The 21397-nt window shown below is 41.2% G+C and overlaps 1 protein-coding gene across 1 annotated transcript in view; it reads right to left on the minus strand.

Annotated features, from left to right (window-relative positions):
* Nucleotides 1–1504: 1504 nt before the first annotated feature.
* EMSY (EMSY transcriptional repressor, BRCA2 interacting) overlaps nt 1505–21397 on the minus strand; it is a 40863-nt gene continuing 20970 nt past the window's right edge. The window contains 12 exon segments of the mRNA XM_064441529.1: nt 1505–3191; nt 4717–5132; nt 5135–5216; nt 6099–6662; nt 7988–8142; nt 11034–11189; nt 11449–11613; nt 12761–12959; nt 13879–14052; nt 15512–15648; nt 17863–18036; nt 19644–19793. Of these exon segments, the coding sequence (XP_064297599.1) occupies nt 2997–3191; nt 4717–5132; nt 5135–5216; nt 6099–6662; nt 7988–8142; nt 11034–11189; nt 11449–11613; nt 12761–12959; nt 13879–14052; nt 15512–15648; nt 17863–18036; nt 19644–19793 (2567 nt within the window). The 3' untranslated portion in view covers nt 1505–2996.

The following is a 21397-nucleotide window of genomic DNA, read 5'->3' on the forward strand; positions in this document are numbered from 1 at the left end:
GATTTATTTTTAGCAGCTCAGTGATATTTATAAGGCTGCGAGGAGCGGATACGTGGCTGCAGCAGGATGAAGCAAGTATGAAAAATCTGCACATCTGCAGGGCAGGGCAAGGAGCAGGCAGTGCTGCCTGGAGCTCGTGGAAAGGGGGAGATGGCCAGATGCTCCGAGCATGTCTTCTTACAGCTGTTCTCAAAAATCAAGTAACTAGGAAAAAAAATTAACATCTTGACCCTAAATTTTAGCTCATCTTGTATGTTCCTTATTATTAAAGGTATTCATATGGAGAAGTGCTGGAACAGATGGATTAATTAAGAGAATGAAAAAATTCAGCTCAGTTTGGGAAAGCGTCGGGAGGAGTCTGAAGAATGAACGCACCGATTACAAAAATCCTTCTGAAGCTCTGGCGCGACCCCTCGGTACCCCCACCGCGGGCTTCGATTTGCCTCGCACAGCAACACCGAAAGCTTTTGTGTTTTTAAGAGATTTGCTGTCTTCAAGGAACCGTCACACAGTTCGCTGTAGCTGCTCGTACCTTCGCTGTAAGGTCGCCACTAAAGACGCAACCAAAATCTTACGTAAATAAATGGAACCAGAACTCAGTAACAGACTTAACGCAGCAGGAGCATCAAATTCACCTTCTGCCATTTCTTAGTACCTCTTTTTGGCTGGAGAGAGCAAATACATTCACCTAAACCTCATACCACAAATCAAGGCAAAGATCTTGGGCAAAAGCGCTTAGAAATCTTGCTCTGCTTTATATTCTCACGGCCTCTCACTCCTAGATATGCCAGGGACACTCAAAATACTGCAAGGCAATGAAAATTTGACAGAAGCCAGCAGGACTGCGCGTCATCTGCTTTGGGCTTCTCATAACCGCGTACGGAAAACTGCGGCCCGTGCCTTACGCCGGCATCCGCGCAGCACAACGGACGCTCCGATCCCGCTGGCGGTAAAATGTGTATTAAGTCGCTTTTTGCCATTCTGTGGCAGCGTGGAACTCTTCAGGACTTAGATTGGAACTTGGTCGCTCTTGTCGGTCACCGTTACTTCACTGAAACAAGAGTAAAAGCTCCCCAACAGCTATGAAATCCTGAACCACCTACAATGTCAGACTGGTAGGGTTGGGGTTTTTTTTCTTACTAGAGGAAGAAATAGGGTATGTTTCATTTCATATATATATTATTCTCTTCTATCCTGAGCACTAACTACAGCAGAAACCAAACCAATACTTACTCCAACGTAAAGGCAACGCAAAAATAATTAGCTCCCTACCCCACTATTCCAGCATTTGCACGAGGAATTTATCAGGATGCTTCTCCGCCATAATAAACTACATTATTTAGGGACGAATGCTGATGGAAAGGAAAACAAGAGGGGAAAAAGGGTATGAAAGTCATAGGGACTTGATTTATAAAATAACTGAGGTTAGACTGAAAACCAACAGCACCATCTAGGGGTTACTGCATGTTCCACACGGGCGGATACTCAGGACAAGTAAGATAAGTGGTGTTTTAGGTTTTGTATTTTTAGTTTCTGAATTCCTCTAGTTGGAATTTAATTCTTAACTACAATATCAACAGTAAAATCACAGCTTTAAAAAAAAAAAAAAAAAAAAAGACTGACGCAAAAAGCTGTATTAGACTTTGGATGAAATCTACTTACAGTAGCACTTCAGCACCAAAAAGTGGGCAGTTAGGCTGATAGATGTATATACAATTAAATGATATGTCAAAGTCTTAAAATGCTTAGTTATTTATAATGAAATCTATACAAAACAGTTAAAAACGTGTCTTTTATATACATTTGGAAAAAAAAAAGTATTGTCTTCATTAGCAGAATGTATTAAAACCGGTTCCCTTATCCCATCTGAACCCAAACCTCTCTCTGTGGCTTGTAACTATCACAAAACCCCAATGTATTGCTTCAACAAGCCAAGTCATAAGGCTAATTTCCGACACCTACCACTGTATACCGATTTAGGCTTTGAAACTCCCAAAACGGTCACTTTAAAAACAGCATGTAAGAGTAAAATACAGATTTTTTAAAAGCCTTAGCTCACGTCTAAATTCAGAGGTTCAGCTTTGAAAGATGCTGAACCACTTATCCCCAATTTTGAAAAACTGAATTATAGCAAAATACATCCCCCACCCACCCCCGCCCCGTTTGTATTAGAATTAACACGCCTGCCTGTTTCACAGGAGCTTTTTAAACAACTTGGCCTCACTTTAAATTTTCTATTTAAATAAATAATCAAAGATTAACTAGAGTAGATGAGCATTTCATGCGCTCGCGGCACAAAGAAACGCCTCATACACCGTTACCCTGCTCCTTGTAAAGCATGAAAACGAAAACCCACGAGCAAATCCACTTTGCTACCAGTTAGTGATTTTGCTTATTCCCAAACATTCACCAACAAGAATTTAAAAAAAATAAACTCTATTTTTAGGCTTATGAAAAATCTTAACTCTAAGTGAGCACAAGTGCGAGAAAGCTAACCAATTCCAAAACTCCTGGGGCTTTTCCAGCACTGTCAGAGACACTTTTTCTCTCACATGCTATTTAAAAATACAAATATTTATTAAACATTCTCTTTTTTTTTTTTTTTCTGATGGTGTTTTGCTCAACAGCTAACAAAAAGACACAGCAAAATAACGAACCCTTTTCACTGAAAGCTGTTTCAGTATCTGGGCAAGGGCTTCAATAGCACGAGCTGTAGAATTTCGCTGCAGATTTGCTTTTTAACAGGAGTACATTCCACTGTCACAGGTTTACTAAATCTCAGTAACTACATCCTCTTTTTTTTTTTTTTTTTTTTTTTTGGAAACGATTTTTAAGATGCAGCTTTTGCAATACCGTCTTGTTAAAACACACTGATGCTTCAAGGGTCCAATGAACAACTCTAATAGGCAAAGTGCTCTAAGACATCACAATACAAGGGCATCTTGGACACTCAAAATCCCAAGATATTTTAAAGTGCACTCCAGTGTCCCAATTCCTTAGGATTGTTCAGCAGAACTTCGAGAGGGGCTGGGCTCGGTGCCGTCCTCAGTGCTACTGTCCACATCTTGCTCCATCGCCGTCTCCTCGTCGTCGAGGCGCTGACTGGTGAAGTTGTTGAGCTCCAGGAGCCCGCTGGGTTCCACTACCACGTTGGAGCTGGAGTGACAAGGGATGGAATAGTGAGGGATAGTCTGAAAGAGAGAAAAGATGTAAGTTTTAACACTCAGTTTTCACAGGTGACGGCATCTGCGCAAGCGCAGGTACTTGTGGAGAAGGGATACTGGGTTTCCAAGAGCAAGTTTTGCATTACATGATGTTAGCTAAAGCTTCAAAGCACCCTTTCACCCGATTACGTTGTGAAAGAGAAAATTTGAATAATCTTGCTCTCAAGGTACTTGGCCTTGGATCTTCAGGAAAGGTCTGTGACAGCATAACCAACAGCTAAGCCACCAACGCCCACCACCCATCGCTCCTCAAACGCAAAGCAGAGGTAACGCTTCCTTCAGCCTTATTTCTCCTTATCTTTGTCAGACGAGACATTCAGATATAAGGACTAGCCGTGGGGTTTTTGCATACAATACGATACAAGCTCCGGCCCTGCTCAGAGCTGCGGCAGCGCAGAGGCCGAGGAAACACAACGCATCTGAGCCATTTAGTCCTGGCTTATGCTTTCACAGGTTCTAGGAACTAAACCTACAGCTTTACACAACCGAAATTCTAGGCACTATTTTACTTTTGAAACAGCTCACAGCATGCCCCAACGATAAACGGTACAGGTTCTCAAAATACACAGATTTGAAGCAAAATGGAAATCTACCTTTCTCTATTTAGGGAAACGAGGACTAAAAATGAGTACAAAATTGATGATTTCTACCAAAGCGAAGTTAGCCGCAGGGAAGAGTTTACAAAGTAGCGTGAAAAGTCTGTACACAAATTATTTTCCCACCCCAGAAGTATTTTCACTGCAACGCAAATACGATACACAATAAAACCATTTCCATCCACGCTATCGTTTGGGTGACCGTAGACAACGCCAACTCGTCCACAAAGAATTGTATTACACCACTATGAATCCTCAGATGACTTAAATGCTTCCTCGGTCGACGTTCTGACCGTGTATTACATCGTAAAAGAGCATATTTAAGACAGCAGAATCAATGATAATATTGATCACCAGTTAGGCAACGACTCAGAGCAGTTCGGCTAAAGATCAATAGCAATTTTATCTCAGAAGCGGTAAGACTGGTTGTAAGTGAAGTTAAGCTTCCTTCTGAATCCCGACCTTATCTGCTGAACTTTCCCAGTAAGCAGAACCCCACTACTTAATTTTTTTTGTGCTGCTTTTGTACTCAGAGGTACCATTAACACCCTAAAAAACTCTAGATGAGTTCCACAGTAAGCGGCGACGGTCACGTGTTTAAGCATTTCAAAGGAAAGTACTTTGTGAAACTAGATGAGCTTGGTTTGTTTTAACGTAAAAATAACGGAGGACACCGGGGACACAGTGAACGATATAATGCTAGAGAAACTCGAGCTCAACTTAAGAATGACATGCTTTCAAGTAGTAACCTAGTGCAAGCATAAGAGCAGAAAAACAACCAAAAACTGAGGAAGGGGAAAAAATATATACTCGAACGTCGTTCAGTTGCTATCATCACATTAGACGCGAGTTTGCGCTGCTCAACCTTTGCCTTATTTGCTCTGGTCTTCTCTTACCTGGATAACAATTTCTGATGAACTCTCTTCAGCTTTCTTTTGTGATATATTCTGAATGGGTATAAACTGGTTTGTTGTAGGTATTCCTTGCGCATCGAGTTTCCTCTCTCTTAAAGTAGGACCAACAGCAGGAGGACTTGAACCGGATTCTGTACAGGTCTGTTGCTGGGGGATGGAAGTTGCCGTCATCCCTACTGCAGTCACCCTCGGCACCTGGGTACACGACTCTGCTTCGCTAGCGAGCTTACTAGTGGACATGGCCTTGTTTGGGGGATCCGCTATCGTACGTTCTATGTTTGTATCAATCTGAGCTTCCACCATAGACACTCTCAAAATATCTGCTACTGCTGTCTTCGCGGATGCCTGCATGGGAAATAGGCTGGTAACCGGCAATGCCACTTTGGGCACAGAACTGCTACCTTTGAAACAGAAGGAGGCTGCTGCCCCGCAAAAGTTATCTTTCTAACAGTGGATCCTTGCGTTATAATTGGCTGCTGCACCTGAAAATCAAATTTTTGTTGTGCATGTTACAGCTAGGGCTTTTTTTTTATTTATTTGTTGAAAATCTAATCAATATTTCCAAGGGCAGTATGGCACAAACAATATACTTGCTATTAGGAAGACAGTTGAAACTCAGTGTTTTAACAAAGGAATTAGCAATGATATGGTAACAGTTAATTGAAGCCTGGGGGAAAGCAGCTTTTTAGGCTGCTAGATAAGGATTGTAGCAGTATAATACCAGAGCAGCCTCGTTTTCCTTTGGGATTTACATCCCCATGAGATGTTTGTTAACCCTCTTGTTTTCACATGTGCTCCTGAAAGGGCCAAAACCAAAAAAAATTTGTACTTTTCCAGAGTTAGTTAAAATAAGTTGTTTTTTTTTCCCCCCCCCACATTCCTCAGTCTTTACATTTTCCCCTCCCAAGGAAAATCAAATTACCCCTGTACATGAAAGCCACATAACTTCAGGAAGATGTAAACTACAAAGGAAGACGTACAATGGAGAGCCTTAGGAGACTGCAGTGTATTCATCTTTATTTCCACAGAAATAAAAAGTGCTACGGGAACGGAAATTAATAACGTGTCATATCTAAAAATTAAAAGCAAATAATTAGGGACAAATTCCATGCACCAGTGGTGGCAGAAATTCATAAACACTGTCCAACAAAACACGTTTGTGAGCTCTATGGATTTTTTCCCCTATAACATGTGCTTCTCTTTCCTAGTGTCAACCTTCTGATGGGGTAATTAATACCAGCGGAATGAGGAGTTCTCTCTTGCCAGGACAAAACACTGCTACAGCGACAGGGTTGGTGTTTTGATTTTTTTTTTTTTTCCTTGAACAGCGACGTGTATTTTGCATGCTATCAATATTCCGTTACCTGGCTTGCTGGCTGTTTCTCTGAAGAGGCAGGTAGCTGCATTTGACTCTGGGGGGGTTGGGGTTGCACGTAGATTTTTTGTGCCGTTGGTGCCTGTTGCAGTTTGGGCAGCTGCTGCGTGGTTTTTACTGCAAGCACCTGTACTACAGTTTGCTGTGGCTGTGCCACTAAGGTAGGGAGTTGCCTTTCTTTGGCCATCATGTGGTGTGGGGGGTGCTGTGCATCTGGTTTGGTCTGTGCTTGCTCTTGCTGCAAGGGGGTTAGCTTTTGATGCCTTATAGAAAGCTGGGGCATTTGTGGGAGTTTGTGCTGGATTTGGTCGGCCTGCAGGTGGATTGTCTGCTTCTGCTTAGTCTGGAAACACTGCAGAGTTTTCACTTGCAGTTGAGTCTGTTCCAGCTGTGGCTGACTCAGTTTTTGCTGTTTTTGTGCCTGCGATTGTGTCAGGGCCGATCTGTAAAACAGGCCAGTCTGAGGATCTAACGTGTCCATCTCTTCCACTTCTCCTTCCTCAGTTCCAAGTTGTTCACTGTGTTTGGTAAATGCAGTGTGACTGCTTAAGGCCTTAATAAAAAGAAGTTAGAGCAAGTTAGGAAAGAGAAACAAATGAGAATACACAATCTAAAAATAATTTTTAATGTTTCAACTGAACCTCTTTAACTTACTTTACCATTGCAGACTCCCAATTCATATATAAAAAGATACCCTTACGTGGAGATTCCACAATACGTAAGCAATCAACAGCTATTTTTATCATGTTAAAACATGGCACGTCTCTATGTGATGCCATCAACTGCACGACTAACCCTCAACGGAGATTATGCAGCTCTCGCACGTGTCAGGCTAAGGTTCAAAGCCCCTAAGGTTGCATGGCAGCTGGATAGGAAGCAGCAGGGATTAGCAGGTGGTTGAACCAGCAGCTCCTCGTTAAAGCCACAGTCTCTCTGCACAATAAATTCTCATTCTGCCTCTCGAGAACCGGGTCATCGCCACGATTTTTTCCTGCAGCTCCCCGTATACCTACAGTCTACCCTACTACAGCAGAGATCCTCTCTCCTCCTTCCTTCCTCAAGATTTTATTGCCATTTTTCCTGGCTTTGCACAAATATTGTTCAATTTTTTGAGGGTTTTGAGGGAGCAAGAGATCTACCTTACTATGCTTTATATACCATGGTATAAACATATTAATAAATGGCCTTAGCAAGATGAAGCAGCCCGTGAAAACACACTCTGAAGTGGGTTTATAACCCTGCGACAGTACTGTCCTGGTCCACAGCTGAAGATCCTAGAAGTTAAAGCACTGCAGAGTCGAGCAAATCTTAAACAAAGGCATTGGAGAGTCTTCAGCAAGATTTCGCCACAAACTACGCTTTGTTTGAAGTGCTGGGGATCCTCACGGTACTGCTCTAAATACGATCTTACTTTCTGATGCAGAGAAGTTTGCCTATTCACAGGCTAAAGCCCTCAAATGAAAAAGACACTGTGCTCTGTGTGCTGACCAGATACTGCCTCATCCCTCTTCCCCCTACACTAACACCAACATAATCCAGAGAGCCTAGGCCCTTCAATACAGCATACAGAAAAAAAGCAGCTTGTTGCTGTTAAGAGATGACATACAGACAGCAAGAACTCATCTAGGCAGCCCGATCTTTTCCACAGTGGCTGTTAATACTTCTCACTTCACAGTCTCAAGTAATCTCGTTAACTGCTTCCCTTTTACCCCACCACCCTCATCATCAAACAGGCAATATTAAGTTATTAATTTGCCCTTACACTTAGTGTTTTCGGTGGCAGCAACAGGACATACTCGTTCAGAACAAGCCCTAGTCCTATATAATTCATAGAACCTACTGCTGTTTATAGACTGTTGGGAAAAGAAAGGGTACAACCTGCTGCATGATATGGGTAATTGCGCCTGTGGAGGATGCGGGGATAGATTTCACCACAACAGAAGTCTGCGTTGCTGTCTGCGACTGAGCCACATGCTGCAGCAGAGTCCTCTGGGGCTGAGATGACTGCTGGTGGGGCTGGGACCGATGGCTGACTGAAAGTAAAGAGGTCAGTGGCACTTCTCCAGAACTATCTGCAGTAACTTCAACTGTTTGCTTTGCATTTAAGCTTCAACTGAAAGCATATACGAGTGAAATAAAGATCTGAGTATGGAAAACATCTTTTACTGCATGCTAGCTTCAAAGTGTAGCTCTATTCTGAGAAGCCTCTTAAAGTAGCAACTCAGGGGTTTTGCTTTTGTCTCTGCTTCCTAAGTAATAACGCGTGGTCCAAACCTCCTCTGGCCTCCCTCTCCCAACACACCAACTTTGCAAGCAGTATTTATACTCGATTTTCAGCTGGGTTCTTTATATACCGCCAGCATAACACTGTAAAGCACGAGTTATTCTGTGGGTTTTTTTACGCTGTTAAAAGCGCCTGCACAACTGACTGCAATCAAGAACAGCAAGCCTTGCTCACTGAATTTCTACCACTGATAAACTGTTAAGAAACACTCTCCAGAGCACGGGCTAAATTTGAAAGATTAGCAATTAGAAAACGTTTGGGTATTATGAAAGCAGGTGAGGTCGATCAGAAATCACAGACCAAAAATTTGAGACCTTGTCATGGGTCTATGTCACTTTTTAGAACAGATCCAGCATGAGTTACGGAGCTATGGCGATGGCTCTGTAATTACATAGTGGATTGAAAGAGAAACAATCTTCTGAGAAAAAAAAACCCACAAACCATTCTGTACTGCAGTCGCTGATAAGACATGAATCCAAATTACTTTATGCCTGTCCATACTAATATGTAAAATATTTGCTTTAAATAACCTTTTAGTTACAAATTAATAAATAACTGAAGGAGAACAAGCAGAGTTTAAATTCAGTTGTAACATAACTCAAAGTTAAAGTTTCCAGTGACCTTCCCAGAAGTTAAGAGAAAGGTCGTATTTGTAATTAACATGATAATTTTACTTTTCACTCCAAGAAAGGAGTTGGATCGTATCAATACCGGCCTGCATGCTATGCCAGATCCGTCGTGGATATCTCCCAACAGTTCCTGCACAATTGAAAACTTCATTTAAAAATAAAGCTTCTAACCTATATGGTTGTGTAGATACTCTTCCGAATGTGAACCAATACAGTGTTGTCTTCCTGAGTCTGCAGACAGACAAAAAACGGTGACACTGAGACGTGTGAACCGCTCCCTTCATCTCACGAGGAAGCACATGCTGAATCCCAGCTCCCACGCAGATTAAGGTGTGCCTAATCCCTTGGTCTAGGCGCATGCAGGAGATTTCACAACAGATTCTAGACTTTTTATTACCTTACTACTGAATTTTTAACAGAAAATACAGCTACATGGATTCCTGATGAATCCTGAGAAGCACAAACTGAAACAAAATTTGCAACTCAGCTACCTGCATGCCCTGGCAGCGTTCACAGAAACCGGGGGAAGGGACAAAAATCTAAGAGCAAAATAACTAGTTCTGTGCTGTAGCAGAAGCTGCTGCTAGTCAAGCAGCCTGCACTTCTCTGGTAGATCCCTGTCTATCAACTCAAGGATTATAAAAATCCCAGTATTGCAAGCAGGAATCATTGCTCAAGGAAATTTTCAACTTTTGGACTTTGTACAGTTTCTAAGCTGCAGAAAAGGACTGAAATCTACAAAGATCCCGTCTGTGGTTTCCCATCCTCCCTGCAAAGGGTCCTATTTTACATCAGCTTTTACAGCAAGACCCAGCGAAAACTGGAACCTTTAACAGAAGCACAACACACAGTATCTGCGTCAGTGAGGATAACTGACTGTTAATTGGAGATCACTTTATCACTATTTATTGTGCCTTTGGGTTTGTTTTAGGAGATCCAAGGGAGCGTGACTCAAACATTCGAAACTGAAGCCAGATACAGTAAGCGTTATTTAAAAGAATAACTATAACATCCCCTCCCAGCTCCAACTCCATACAACTTAAAGTTAGGTCATACAAGGGATGGAAGCGAGGGGGAGGTGGTGCAGGAGCAGGAAAAGGAGAAAATGAAAATATCCGATTAGGCATTTAACACTGAGAACACTGGAGTTACAGATACGTACTTATACAATTTAATACAATCAAATTTTATTCCTCTTTTCCAATGTGGATTTTCGACACGCTTCTGCTTTCATTTTGCAAATAAAGTAGGGAGACCAATAATGTGGACTTAAGAAATTAAAATGGAAAACCAGGTAATTTGATCCTGTGATGTATGTACGGGAAGCAGCTCACACCTAGTGTTCTGGGGTAGCAGGGAGCAGCAGAGAGACAAGGGAGTCACAGACTTTCACAAAATGGGCAGCCAGATATGAGGAGTCAAGAGTTTAAGCAGTTAGAAGCTGAATCCCAAACGTAATTTCAATTTGAATAACTCATTCATTTTGGAAGTGCAAACTTATCAGTTCAAAGCCTTCTAGTAAATGACGGAACTGGGTCGATATTAGCATGCTGAACGCACACCTGGCTTGAAATCCCACTTAGTGCTGGTAAGCAAGTAACGTTTTGCAAACAGGGGTTAAACTAACTCAATGTCTCCACTGGCTACCTACAAAAATTAGGATACAGTTCCTGTAACTTCATTTTTGACTTTTTTCCTTATTAGACACTTTCCTTAAAGACAAAGGGAACAGCCTGTCCTCTCCAGCAGTTCAGGGAACAGAAAATCTCTCCAACTAGGATGCCTTGAAGCAACAACCCTTCGTTTCAGTTAGAAACATTCTCCGCTATGCCCCAGAAAAGCACATGCAATCTCTGTCCCCTGCACGGGGTCTCAACAGTGGAAGAAAAGACCCGTTTCCTCTACAGCCAATTACAGTGAAACAAAAATAAAACCCATTGCAAGAGAACTCCAAACTGAAGTCCCCAGACTTCAACTACAAACCCACCATCACACTACTGTAGTCACTTACCAGTTGTGATGTATTCAGCCACTAATTCCGACTCTACTACAGCAATTGAAGGACTTTCTGGAGAATGCCTCTTTTCTTGGGTCATCTGGATTGGGACAGCCATTTGGCTCAAGTCAATGGTGGGCTGCCTTGGCTTTGATTCTAACTTTTCCTTCACTGCTTTAGAAGAAAAGAAAAACAAAATAAACCTCCAATATATAAACCTCCATAATAAAATAAACCTCCAATATAAACACAAAAGTTTAATTAAGTAGATGAACGTTACAAAATAGATTCAAACTGTTACAGGATAAGAAGAAAGGAATCAAGCTGATTCAAGATAGGTGCTTTTCGATTCCAAAACTTATTACAAACTGCTGCTTAAGCAAGTAATGAGCTTCGACGTTATCCTAAACAACCGCATGTGTTTTCACACCTGTTGTCTGCTGAAGTTCCAGCAAAGCCTTTATCGTGGAAGTAGCGGACTGAGATTCACTGGATACATCCTGGTAAATTATCGTAGGGCTCGTGTCCACCGCAATTTCATGTTCTGACCAGTCTTGACTTCTTGAAGCAATCACATGGACTACAGGCTGAGAATCTGCAAAAGAACAAAGGCACATCAAGTCATCATAGAACCGTTTTGGGTTGGAGGTCTCTTGTCCAACTTCTTGCTTTAGAGCAGGGCTATAGTTCAAAATCAGACTCATTATCCATTAGTGTTTTCAACACTGCCAAGGGTGCACATTCTCATCCTGCAACACTTTCGTTTTTATTACAATTGACTTGAAGTAAAACACTGCTGATGTTACGAACAGTTTCTGGCAAAAAAAAAAAAAGATCCTGTATCTCAGCTGTTTCTAAAAGCTTTGGTTTGAACAACCAAAGTTCAGCAGGTTTCTTTATATGTTGAATTTGCCTTGGATTGAACTCTTATTCAGAAAGTTTTAGCAGTTGAGGTGATCACTGTGTACTCATCATTCTGAATTAACAGCTCCTAAATTTTCCCGAGTCTGTTGAATCTTCAAAACTTTTTAAAATTTACTTAAAATGACAGTATAGACCAACAGTAACAGAATTATATCAAAAAGGTGACTGAAAGACACATATATGCCTGACCCATCTTTCACTGAGACACACTTGCTTTTATTTGATGTAGTGATACACCCTATGGTCACTCCTGACCAAAGACTGGGTGTTATTTATGCCCTATTATTTATTGTCCTCTACCACACAGCGAGCTGCATCCCCACCACAGCCTGACACCGTGGCAGCATTCCCATCAGGATCGCACGTCTGGGGTATGTCCTCAGGCACCCGTACGTGCCTATAAAAGGACCAAAATTCACACGACACACACGTGGTAACACGACAGCTTTTAGTCATGTAGTGGAGAGATGCTTTAATACACTCAGGAAAGAGGGTGGCAGAGGATGGGCTGCCAAAAAAAATAATCCAAGCTGCTACAATGCCTGTCTGTGACAGGCTCCCCAAAAAGAGGGAACTGGTCACAAGCCTCAAGCACTGGAACAGCAGGTCAGAGCCCAGCAAGAAACCAATATTTCCTATGTGAAATGTGGAGATGGAAGCACATAGTAAATACCTCATAGAAGAGAAATAAATCCATCACTCACCGCTAATAGAGTGGGAGAAAACCTGTGCTAAAAGGAAGCACACTGAGTTACATGAAGGTAGCTAGCACGCTTGGGAGACAGCCCATTCGTATTTTACGCGACGCTAATACACACCTTGGGAGCTCTGGGAGGACTCTGTAGAAGAAGAGCTGCTATCGGTGTAGGTTTGTGGTTCTTCTTTCACTTCTGGCAGAGAAGAGTTTCCTGTCTCTGCTACCCTTGATGCCTGCTGTAACGTTTCAGTCACCAACTGCCTAGTCTGTTCGCTCACAACTGTTGCTTGAAATGTCACTGGCTTTGGTTTTATGAGAACCTAATTAGGAAGACAAATTTTGTGTATAGTAAGAGCACTCAGAAAAAGAGATCTGAGCAATCAGAGTACAGGGTGCCCCTCAGATAGATGAATGTACAAGACCTACATAATATTCGTAATTTACTGAGAAATTCTACCTGTAAATTCAGCAGCTCCGATTATTCAACCACAAAGCCCAAGTAAATGGCAATGCACAAGAATGTGCTTCTCACTCAGTCATTTGGAATACTTAACGCAATGAAACACTAAACAGTCATTTTTCAGGGCTGGATACAACTATGGTGTGACAGCAGAAAGCTACGTAAGTGAGCTGGAACAGGCACTGCACTGATAAGGACAAGCACCTCTCTTCTGCAGCCCATAATAAATACAGTCTTAAACAGTCAAGACACGCAAAATATTGTATCTGATAGAAGTTTAGGTCTTTTAAATACTAAGTGCAACCAGAGAAAAAGCTGAAACTGAAGGCGTCCAGAAACAAGCCGGATTGCCTATATATAGCCCCACCAACTACACAAGGTTGCAGGGACACCCTGAACATATATTAACCAGAAAATAACTTCAATAAAACCTCAGATTTGATGGATAACCTATGTCCAGGCTCTACATCTTTATTTCTCATGATCTAGCTATTAGCTCTAAGACTTAAACAGGCACTTAGAGCCGTGACCAGGTAGTTTCAGCTATGCAAAAAGGCTTAGTAAATCCTTTTGGCTTGCTCTAGGCCTCCAGAAACAGCTAACAAATGCAAACAGCATGCTCAAGAAATCAGAACCAAGGCCACCTCATTACACCCCTAAGTCTCATACCCATAGACATATATCAATCCTGCAACAAATGCGGCAACACAGTGCAAAATTATTTACTTCCCATTAAAATTAAGGGGTACATTTCAAGAAGAAATGGGTCCTCACTGTACCTGTGTTTTCCCTTGCTGACCATAAACAATTTTAGTTGGGATGATTTTGGTGGCTGGCTGGACCGTAGACCCTATTCCTTTTGGCTGTGTAACAATCATTTTTGTGATGGGTCGTGTGGCAGTGATGATAGCAGGTTTTGCTCCTGCTGGCACTGCCTGAATAGTTTTCTCCCCCTGTAGAGAAGTCAAAGTTTACAGGTTAACTTAGTGAAATTCTTCAGAGACACCCACTTCTCTCAAAAAAAAAATACAGTTATAGGTGAGTATGTGTACCATGAAATCAACCTGCTGCTGCAACCACTTATTTGATACAAAAAACATTCAAAAAACCAAGAGCAAAAACCCCTATGGCTTGAATGGAAAAGCTACCAAAATCCCCTCTTCCGTTACTTTACCTTTTGAACAGCTCTGAATGGGTGAACAAATAGGAGCAACTAAAAGACACTGACAAGTTTTTTGAAGTTGCTTCAAAGTTGGAACTTTCCACAAATCCTTCACAAATGTTTTTTAAAACCTCTTATTTCCATTAACACTAACTTTGGCGAGACGTCTACAAAACTCGCACTGAGATTCTAAACAGAAATTTTATTTAAATATAGATCTTTGTATCATCCTCATGACCAAGACATTAATGACGTATGGACTTTTTTAAAACTAAAAGTTCACTTAAAAAAAAATGCTGATTCACAGGTGTTTCACAGGGAACATTTTACTTTGGAGTAGTGCCGACATGAGTAGACTCCTGAAAGCCCAAGAAGAGCAGAGGCATTGAGCATACTTTTTTTAGCTCTGCACAGTATCAAACCAGCTGAGGAACAGCGTTAGTTGCCAGCTCTCCCAGTATTCCTTCCAATTCCCATCAAGTAGCTGGAAATCCCAAGAACCATACTTGTTTCAGAAATACCATCACATTTGTGTCGTTCCTACTGCATAACACTACGAGATTTCCACTTGTCTTAAAAAAAAAAATTCCTAAAAGGCTTTAAAAACCACTCTTCCTTCTTTAAAAGTAGACTTTTGAAGATTACACGATTAATGCATTAAATCTCACAGCTCTCTCTAGGAACATAAAGCATGTTCATAATTTTTATTTACTAGCACTTACAGGTAAACCCAGCTGAAGCTGTAAACTTGTTCTTAGTACACATCATGTTATCCAAAAACTAATTCAGCGCTATAGAGTACTGAGGTACGGGGTGTTGTGTTACGCGCACTGAAGGTGGCACCCTTCCTGCGAAGGGACAGTTTATTTCTGCCCTTCACATCCAAAAGATAAACGGTTGGAGATGCAAGTTTATGACACAGTGGTTCTCACTAGGGCACAAACAGGGTAAGGCTCTAGTAACCTTCTACTTAATCCCTTCAGGATTAAAAAAAAATCATTAACCATGAAAAAAAGTCAAGCGCAAAAGTTTTTTTCCCTTTAATTTTGATAACATTCCCAGCTTGGTTTAAGCACCTTTCATACCCTGCAAAACATACTTGCTTTTCAGACATCCCCGACATTAAGGCATGCTGTGTCTGTTAAGGAGCTCATGCACAGTTTGCTTTTAACAGGGACTTCAGCAGAACGAATGCAGCAGCCACCGCACAGCCTGTCACTCGGCTACCGAGACTTGAAACTCTTACTTACCCCCGCATTCAACAGCGTTGTGACAACATTTTTTCCTGGAAGCCCTTGGATTGTAGTTCCTTTTCCAGTAGTCTTTTGCACGACAATCACATTGGGTTTGGATGTCATTGGAATTGTAGTGATTTTGGTTGTAGTTCCTAAGTTTTTGTGGGAAAATAAATAATGTGCCGTTTATTACATGTCCATTTTCTTCCACTGTAGAAGCTGGTGAGCTATACAGGAATCGTGGTATTTAAATCTGATAGCACAACAGGGAAAAAAAAGGGCAGCACCTGGAATGGGAATTTCCGTCACCCAACTCAACATATAGTGGTTAGATGCCCACTCTAGAAATCTTTCACCTACAGTAAAAACAGGCATGCCCAGGACAGAGTAATTTATTCTATATTAGGACAGTCAGCCCTTCTCACTAATTATGGAGCAGGCTAATACAGCTTTCTCAGGCTAACACGTCTCACTTTTCGAAGGCTAGAATTAAGGGGGGATGAGAACACCACTACTCAAGTCGAGGTCCTATTTGCACAAATATTCTTCTACAGATAACCTCTGTAGAAGAATCTACCTACCAAGAATGTATCTCCAGTCAAGAGAAATACCAGCTCTTTCTGGCATTGAACTGTTGTAATACAAGTGAAAAGCAGTAGATTAAAAGAAGGAAGAAATTAAAACATGCTACTGTTTTACAATCAGTTCTTAAAAGTGGAGTTTAGAAGTGTGGCTTGGTTTTTTTTTTTCTTGTTTTGAAGGGCTGTGTTGGCTATTTCTGTTCCTCTCCCAGTATTAGTTCCATTCCCCGTATCAGGTTTTTATTTACTGCAGTGACAGGTAATTCTGGTCAGCCCTCCACAGTCTACAAGAGTACATACACCGACATGTAAGTCATCGCTGTTATCAGACTGCCATTTCAGTGTCTACTCAGATAGCTTTTTATCAACACCTTCCACTTTCTCCTTGAAGAAAGCACCACTCGGTCACAGCAGAGCTGCCAACCCAAGGATTCCCCTCTCTACCTTCTACCCATCAGTCATGCCTCTGGATACTTCACTACATGTTTCAGATTAATAATTCCACTAATTCTGGGAAAGGGAAGACATGCTGAGGCAAGATTTACTTCATTCTAGTGACTTCAGAGGCATCTAAAGAACAAAAAAAACCCAACCCCAACCCCCCAAAAAACCCACCATGAAACAACCACCAAAAAAGCAGGCATCCTTTCAAACTCCTGTTGTTTCAGGGCAATCGTTATCCTTATCAGGACCAGCAAAGGGTTTCCCTGCCTTAGCTGGCGCTCAGAATACCACTAGCATTTGTGTAAAAACTCACAAGTAGATGTAGAAACCTTCTTAACAACTCACCGTACCCACAACAGGCTAAAAAAGTTACTTGCTCCCAAAGAAGCTACTCTATCGGCCCTAGATATCGTTCTCTAGAAATCAGGACCTGAAAACCTGAGGTGCCTCTACCAGAGTACACCCCAGAGTGGATTTACTGGGTAACTTGTGCAGCACCTTCCAGCGACAGGAACTGGCTGGTGCTATGTCAGGTCTCTGCTAATAAACACCAACAACGCCACCGCTGAGTAATTTAAAGGTATTACTACACAGGATGGGCTGACCCAGAAGCTCTTGCTGTACACGTTCACCCAGCTGGGAAACGCAGATGCTCTCTGCATTAGCCCTGTTAAAGTCCAAAATAGATACTAAGAAACTGTGACTGGTGTGAGTGTGCTCGGTCCTGCGCCTAAAGAGAGCCTATGTTTGGAGGCTATACGGGCAGAGGATCACGGCTGGTCAGCAGGCTAACAAAGATCAGCAGCAGGGTCTGCATGAGGCTGGGAAGAAAAACTTAGAACACGGGGTACGGCAAAGACAGGCTGACACTGCTAGAAGAAGAACAAGAGGCGGCGGAGACTGCGCAGCTGAATTTAACATACACAGCTCATTTTTATTCTGGTTCTTTGGACGTGCAGCGGGATAGGAAAGGGAAGCTTCCAGATTATAAAATGCTTTAAATTGAGGGTAATCGTCTTCAGATCTTTCCGCCCTCTAACACCGGACAATATAGTAGTTCTCCGCCCCGACATTTCTCTTTTCCTCCCAGGCTTCCCTCACGTTCGATGTTTCCTTCCTAAACACAAGAACTACTGCAATCCTTGAGAACACTTTACCTCTGTAACTTCTACCCATTATTTTCTTCTTCATCCTCAGCTATTTTTCTTCTGAACTAACTTCTCCAATAAAGGTCCTAATAATTATTTGAGCCTGTAACCCGCAGAAGAGCCCTGAAAAATTAGAGCAAGTCTAAAGTTACTTTTGAAATAAGTCTTAATATCAAACTACTCATATGCCTACCAGAAACAATATTACTGCTGATGATCTTCCCTCCCAGCGTAGCCAGTGATTTCGGTACTACAGTAATGATGCTACCACTTGTAGTCTTCACGTACGTAGCAGCCCCTGGAGTTCCAGCCATCCGAGCCCCTATAGACGGGCTGACCGTTGGCCGCGTATATGTGGCTTGGGTTCCTGTTTTGAAGGGAGAACAAGAAAGTTCACTGTTAGAACATGATCCTCTACTAGTATTTGTGGAAAAATAAGTTAGTTTAGGAAAAAAAAAGTATTAGATTTTATTCAAAGAGACCCCCCCCACTGCAATTTATTACCAGTCTTTACAAGCCTCTTAGGGCTTTTTCAGCCCACAGAGCAATATTCAAGTATATACCAACTTCAAATTAATTTAAGAGCCTTCTGAAGTATTTTACCAAACGTTCCATGACTGCCATATTTTAGGGGCTAAGATTTTAATTCTCAATAGGTGTTTAGATCCTGCCTAAATGTTTGCCGCTTGCTCCTTTAGAAGCTCAGGACTTCAGCATCTGATGACACTACCAGAACTGATCCCTTCCTCTCCTGAGAGAGACCTATACTCTCACTTCTCCTACATGACAAATTGCTTATAAAGAACACCCCCGATTACTGGTCTAAATATCAGAAAAATATAGAGAAAAATTAAAATATAGATAAAAATATATAAGAAAATAAGAGGAGAAAAATAAATTACAAAATAAAATTACAATGATAATGCATTTGATAAATGATAAATCATTACAATGATTTAGCATTTAGCCATACAAAATAAACCTCCTGACACGGTATAAATGCTGTTTTTTCAGAACTACTCCTTTCTCAGAGTGGAAACAGAACTGAATCCACAGAAGAAACTTGCCCAAAATAATAAAATGAGTCAACAGCTACAGGAACATTGTAATCCCATTCTGCCTGCACTGCTGCAGACAGCGCACTACAGACCTCCGTAGCTAAAGGTGACAGAGCAAAAGAGCTTGCTATAAGAAAGCCCTGTTCAAATCCAAGAGAGCACAATAGAGGTTTTACCAATTAAATGACCTGCAAAACTGCTAGTCTTTTCATGTACTTAATGTTTTTGTGAAGCACTTCAAAAGTTAGAAAAACAATATTAACTATTACTTTATGCTAATATTCCCAACCCACGCTAAAAATTCAGGCAGTTAAGAGTTTTCTGAAAGCTAGGCTAAAGCTGCCTTTCCAGTTTTCCTCACACAAGTTTACAAACTGAACGGCCTACATTATTTCTGATCTTTCATCAATAAGAAAACACAAATACAATTAGATCCCCAGAACAAAACACTGGGAGTTTAAAATTCAATTTACTGGCTTTTAAAATAAATTCACTGCAGGACTATGAGCAAGTCACCTGTCTTTCAAAGTCCATACATGTAAAACAGGAATGATGCTGACCTATCTGCTTGAGGTACCTAAAAAGTTAAATTAGTGTAAATAAACTAACGTAAATCATCTAATATAAGGTGCTACAGAAGTGCAAAGTATCAGTATAAGTTGCAGGAAAACTTCCTTTAAAATAAACCCAGTGGGGAAGGAAAGATCTTACTTCTGTGTACAGATTCAAAGAGATCGCAAGAGGAATAAAAGAGCACTCAGTGCAAAAATCCTAATCTGGAATAAATATCAGCAGGATTGTGACTGTGCCGTGGTGCTCACTGTTCACAAGTGCCTTTTTTTACCCTAATAAACCATGTCTGATCACCTATATGCCTGGGTTTACCCTCCCTTCCCTTCTCAGAGCCACAACTTACCAGTGGGAGTAGTGACCAGTTTAGTTGTCATGATAGTCCCATTACTGCTAACCACCATAATGGGTGAATTGCTACTGCTGGGCAAGGTCGCTGTAACTGGTTTGGGAAGGATTTTACTGGGCTGCACCTGTTGAGTGATTATTTTAACACCTAGGAAAGGAGAAAGGTCACTGTTAAAATGCAGGCACGAAAAGTTACTTTCTGAAATGCTTTCTCAGACCAAGCCCTAGTGGGCAAGTAGCCTCACAAGGCTTCTATTCTGAGCCCATGAATTCTTGATCCTGAAAATAATTTTTTGGGGTTTTTTTGCTTTTTTTGTTTTGTTTTGCAAATAAAAAGACAGTCATGATCTTTGCCTTTCATGTGCCTGTTTCAATTCCGAGCTACTCCCACTGATTCCATTCCATCACTGATTCGTTGCAGTGATTTTTAACCTTTTCTGGTCCATGATTCCAAAAAAAAAAATAAAAATAAAGAAATAGAACATTTCCCAGGAACCAACAGGTTACAACCAATACTGAATTGGTTCATGTACAACGAACCACCTAAAAGTGAAATAGTTCATTAATTTAGCCTGTAAAATCTGATGTGTCTTAATTAGCCTAATAGAATTTCATCCCTCTGAATTTAAAAAAAAAAAGCTTTCTGCACAACGAGCATTGGTGGGTGTAAGGAAGCAACTGTGACACTGGCTAGGGGAGGCTGCTTTAAGTAAACTGCTCTCCTCATGACTTATTGGTTATCTTGAAGCCATGAAGGAACAGGGCTGACACAAGCTCCGAGTAGGATCAGCAAGAACAAAGGATGAGGACACCATAGTACAGGAAGGATTCCGCTCCCTGCCTCGATTTGTGCAGCCGAATGGGACCACTGCGAGCTTCACTGCTAGTTGCAAACACAGAGATTCACGTCATCTGTTCAAAAGTATATCCACGACACTTGCATTGTACTTTCTGTTCCATGACGAGGTAAATGTATTGCATTTTGTTGGTCAAACGCCATGAAACACCCAGCCTGCGTTAATCCCATCTAAATGTAGGCACTTACATACGTACACAAATAATTCTAGGTGAACAATTTTGTCCACTTGGGATGTGAAACATCCTCCTCCATGTTTTCTCCTTTCTACATTGACTATAAAAGCGTTATGGAGTAAGCTCCAAACTTAAATAGTGAAGTTAGGAAAGAGAAATCAAAGCCTTTGCATCATCCAGACACAGAACTGGATAAAAAGCAACGTCTCTATGAAAATTGATTCATTATCTTCCAGGAAGAATAAGTAGCAGATGGTATTTTCAAAGAAACTTTAACTAAAAAGAACATTGAGCCTAAACCCATGACAGAAGGCAAGGAGTGAAGCTCTTATCATTCCAATATTGTTCAGTAACTGGAGGATGGACGCCTCTTATCTGTCTTCATTACTGGATATTTTTTCTTAGGCAATAGTCCCATAATCCAAAAGGAAGTTAAAGGACAGGAGTAGGGCTGTTTAATTTTTCATTCTATGGTCTATTTTAATTCTTTGATCTAAATTGTATGAATATAATAATTTTACTGACGTGATTTGTATAAAATATGGACTTAAAAATACTTTGCACTTTTATAGCACTTCTTCCTTTAGAATTAGATGACTTTGCTATCATTACTTCTTACTACACCATATGGAGATAAAACTGTACTCTACAGCAGAGTAAAGCCAACGCAGAAAGATTACACAACTTGCCCAAAGTCAACTGAATGAATCAACGTCACAA

Source organism: Phalacrocorax carbo, chromosome 1, assembly GCF_963921805.1.
Source record: "Phalacrocorax carbo chromosome 1, bPhaCar2.1, whole genome shotgun sequence".
Lineage (NCBI taxonomy): Eukaryota > Metazoa > Chordata > Aves > Suliformes > Phalacrocoracidae > Phalacrocorax > Phalacrocorax carbo.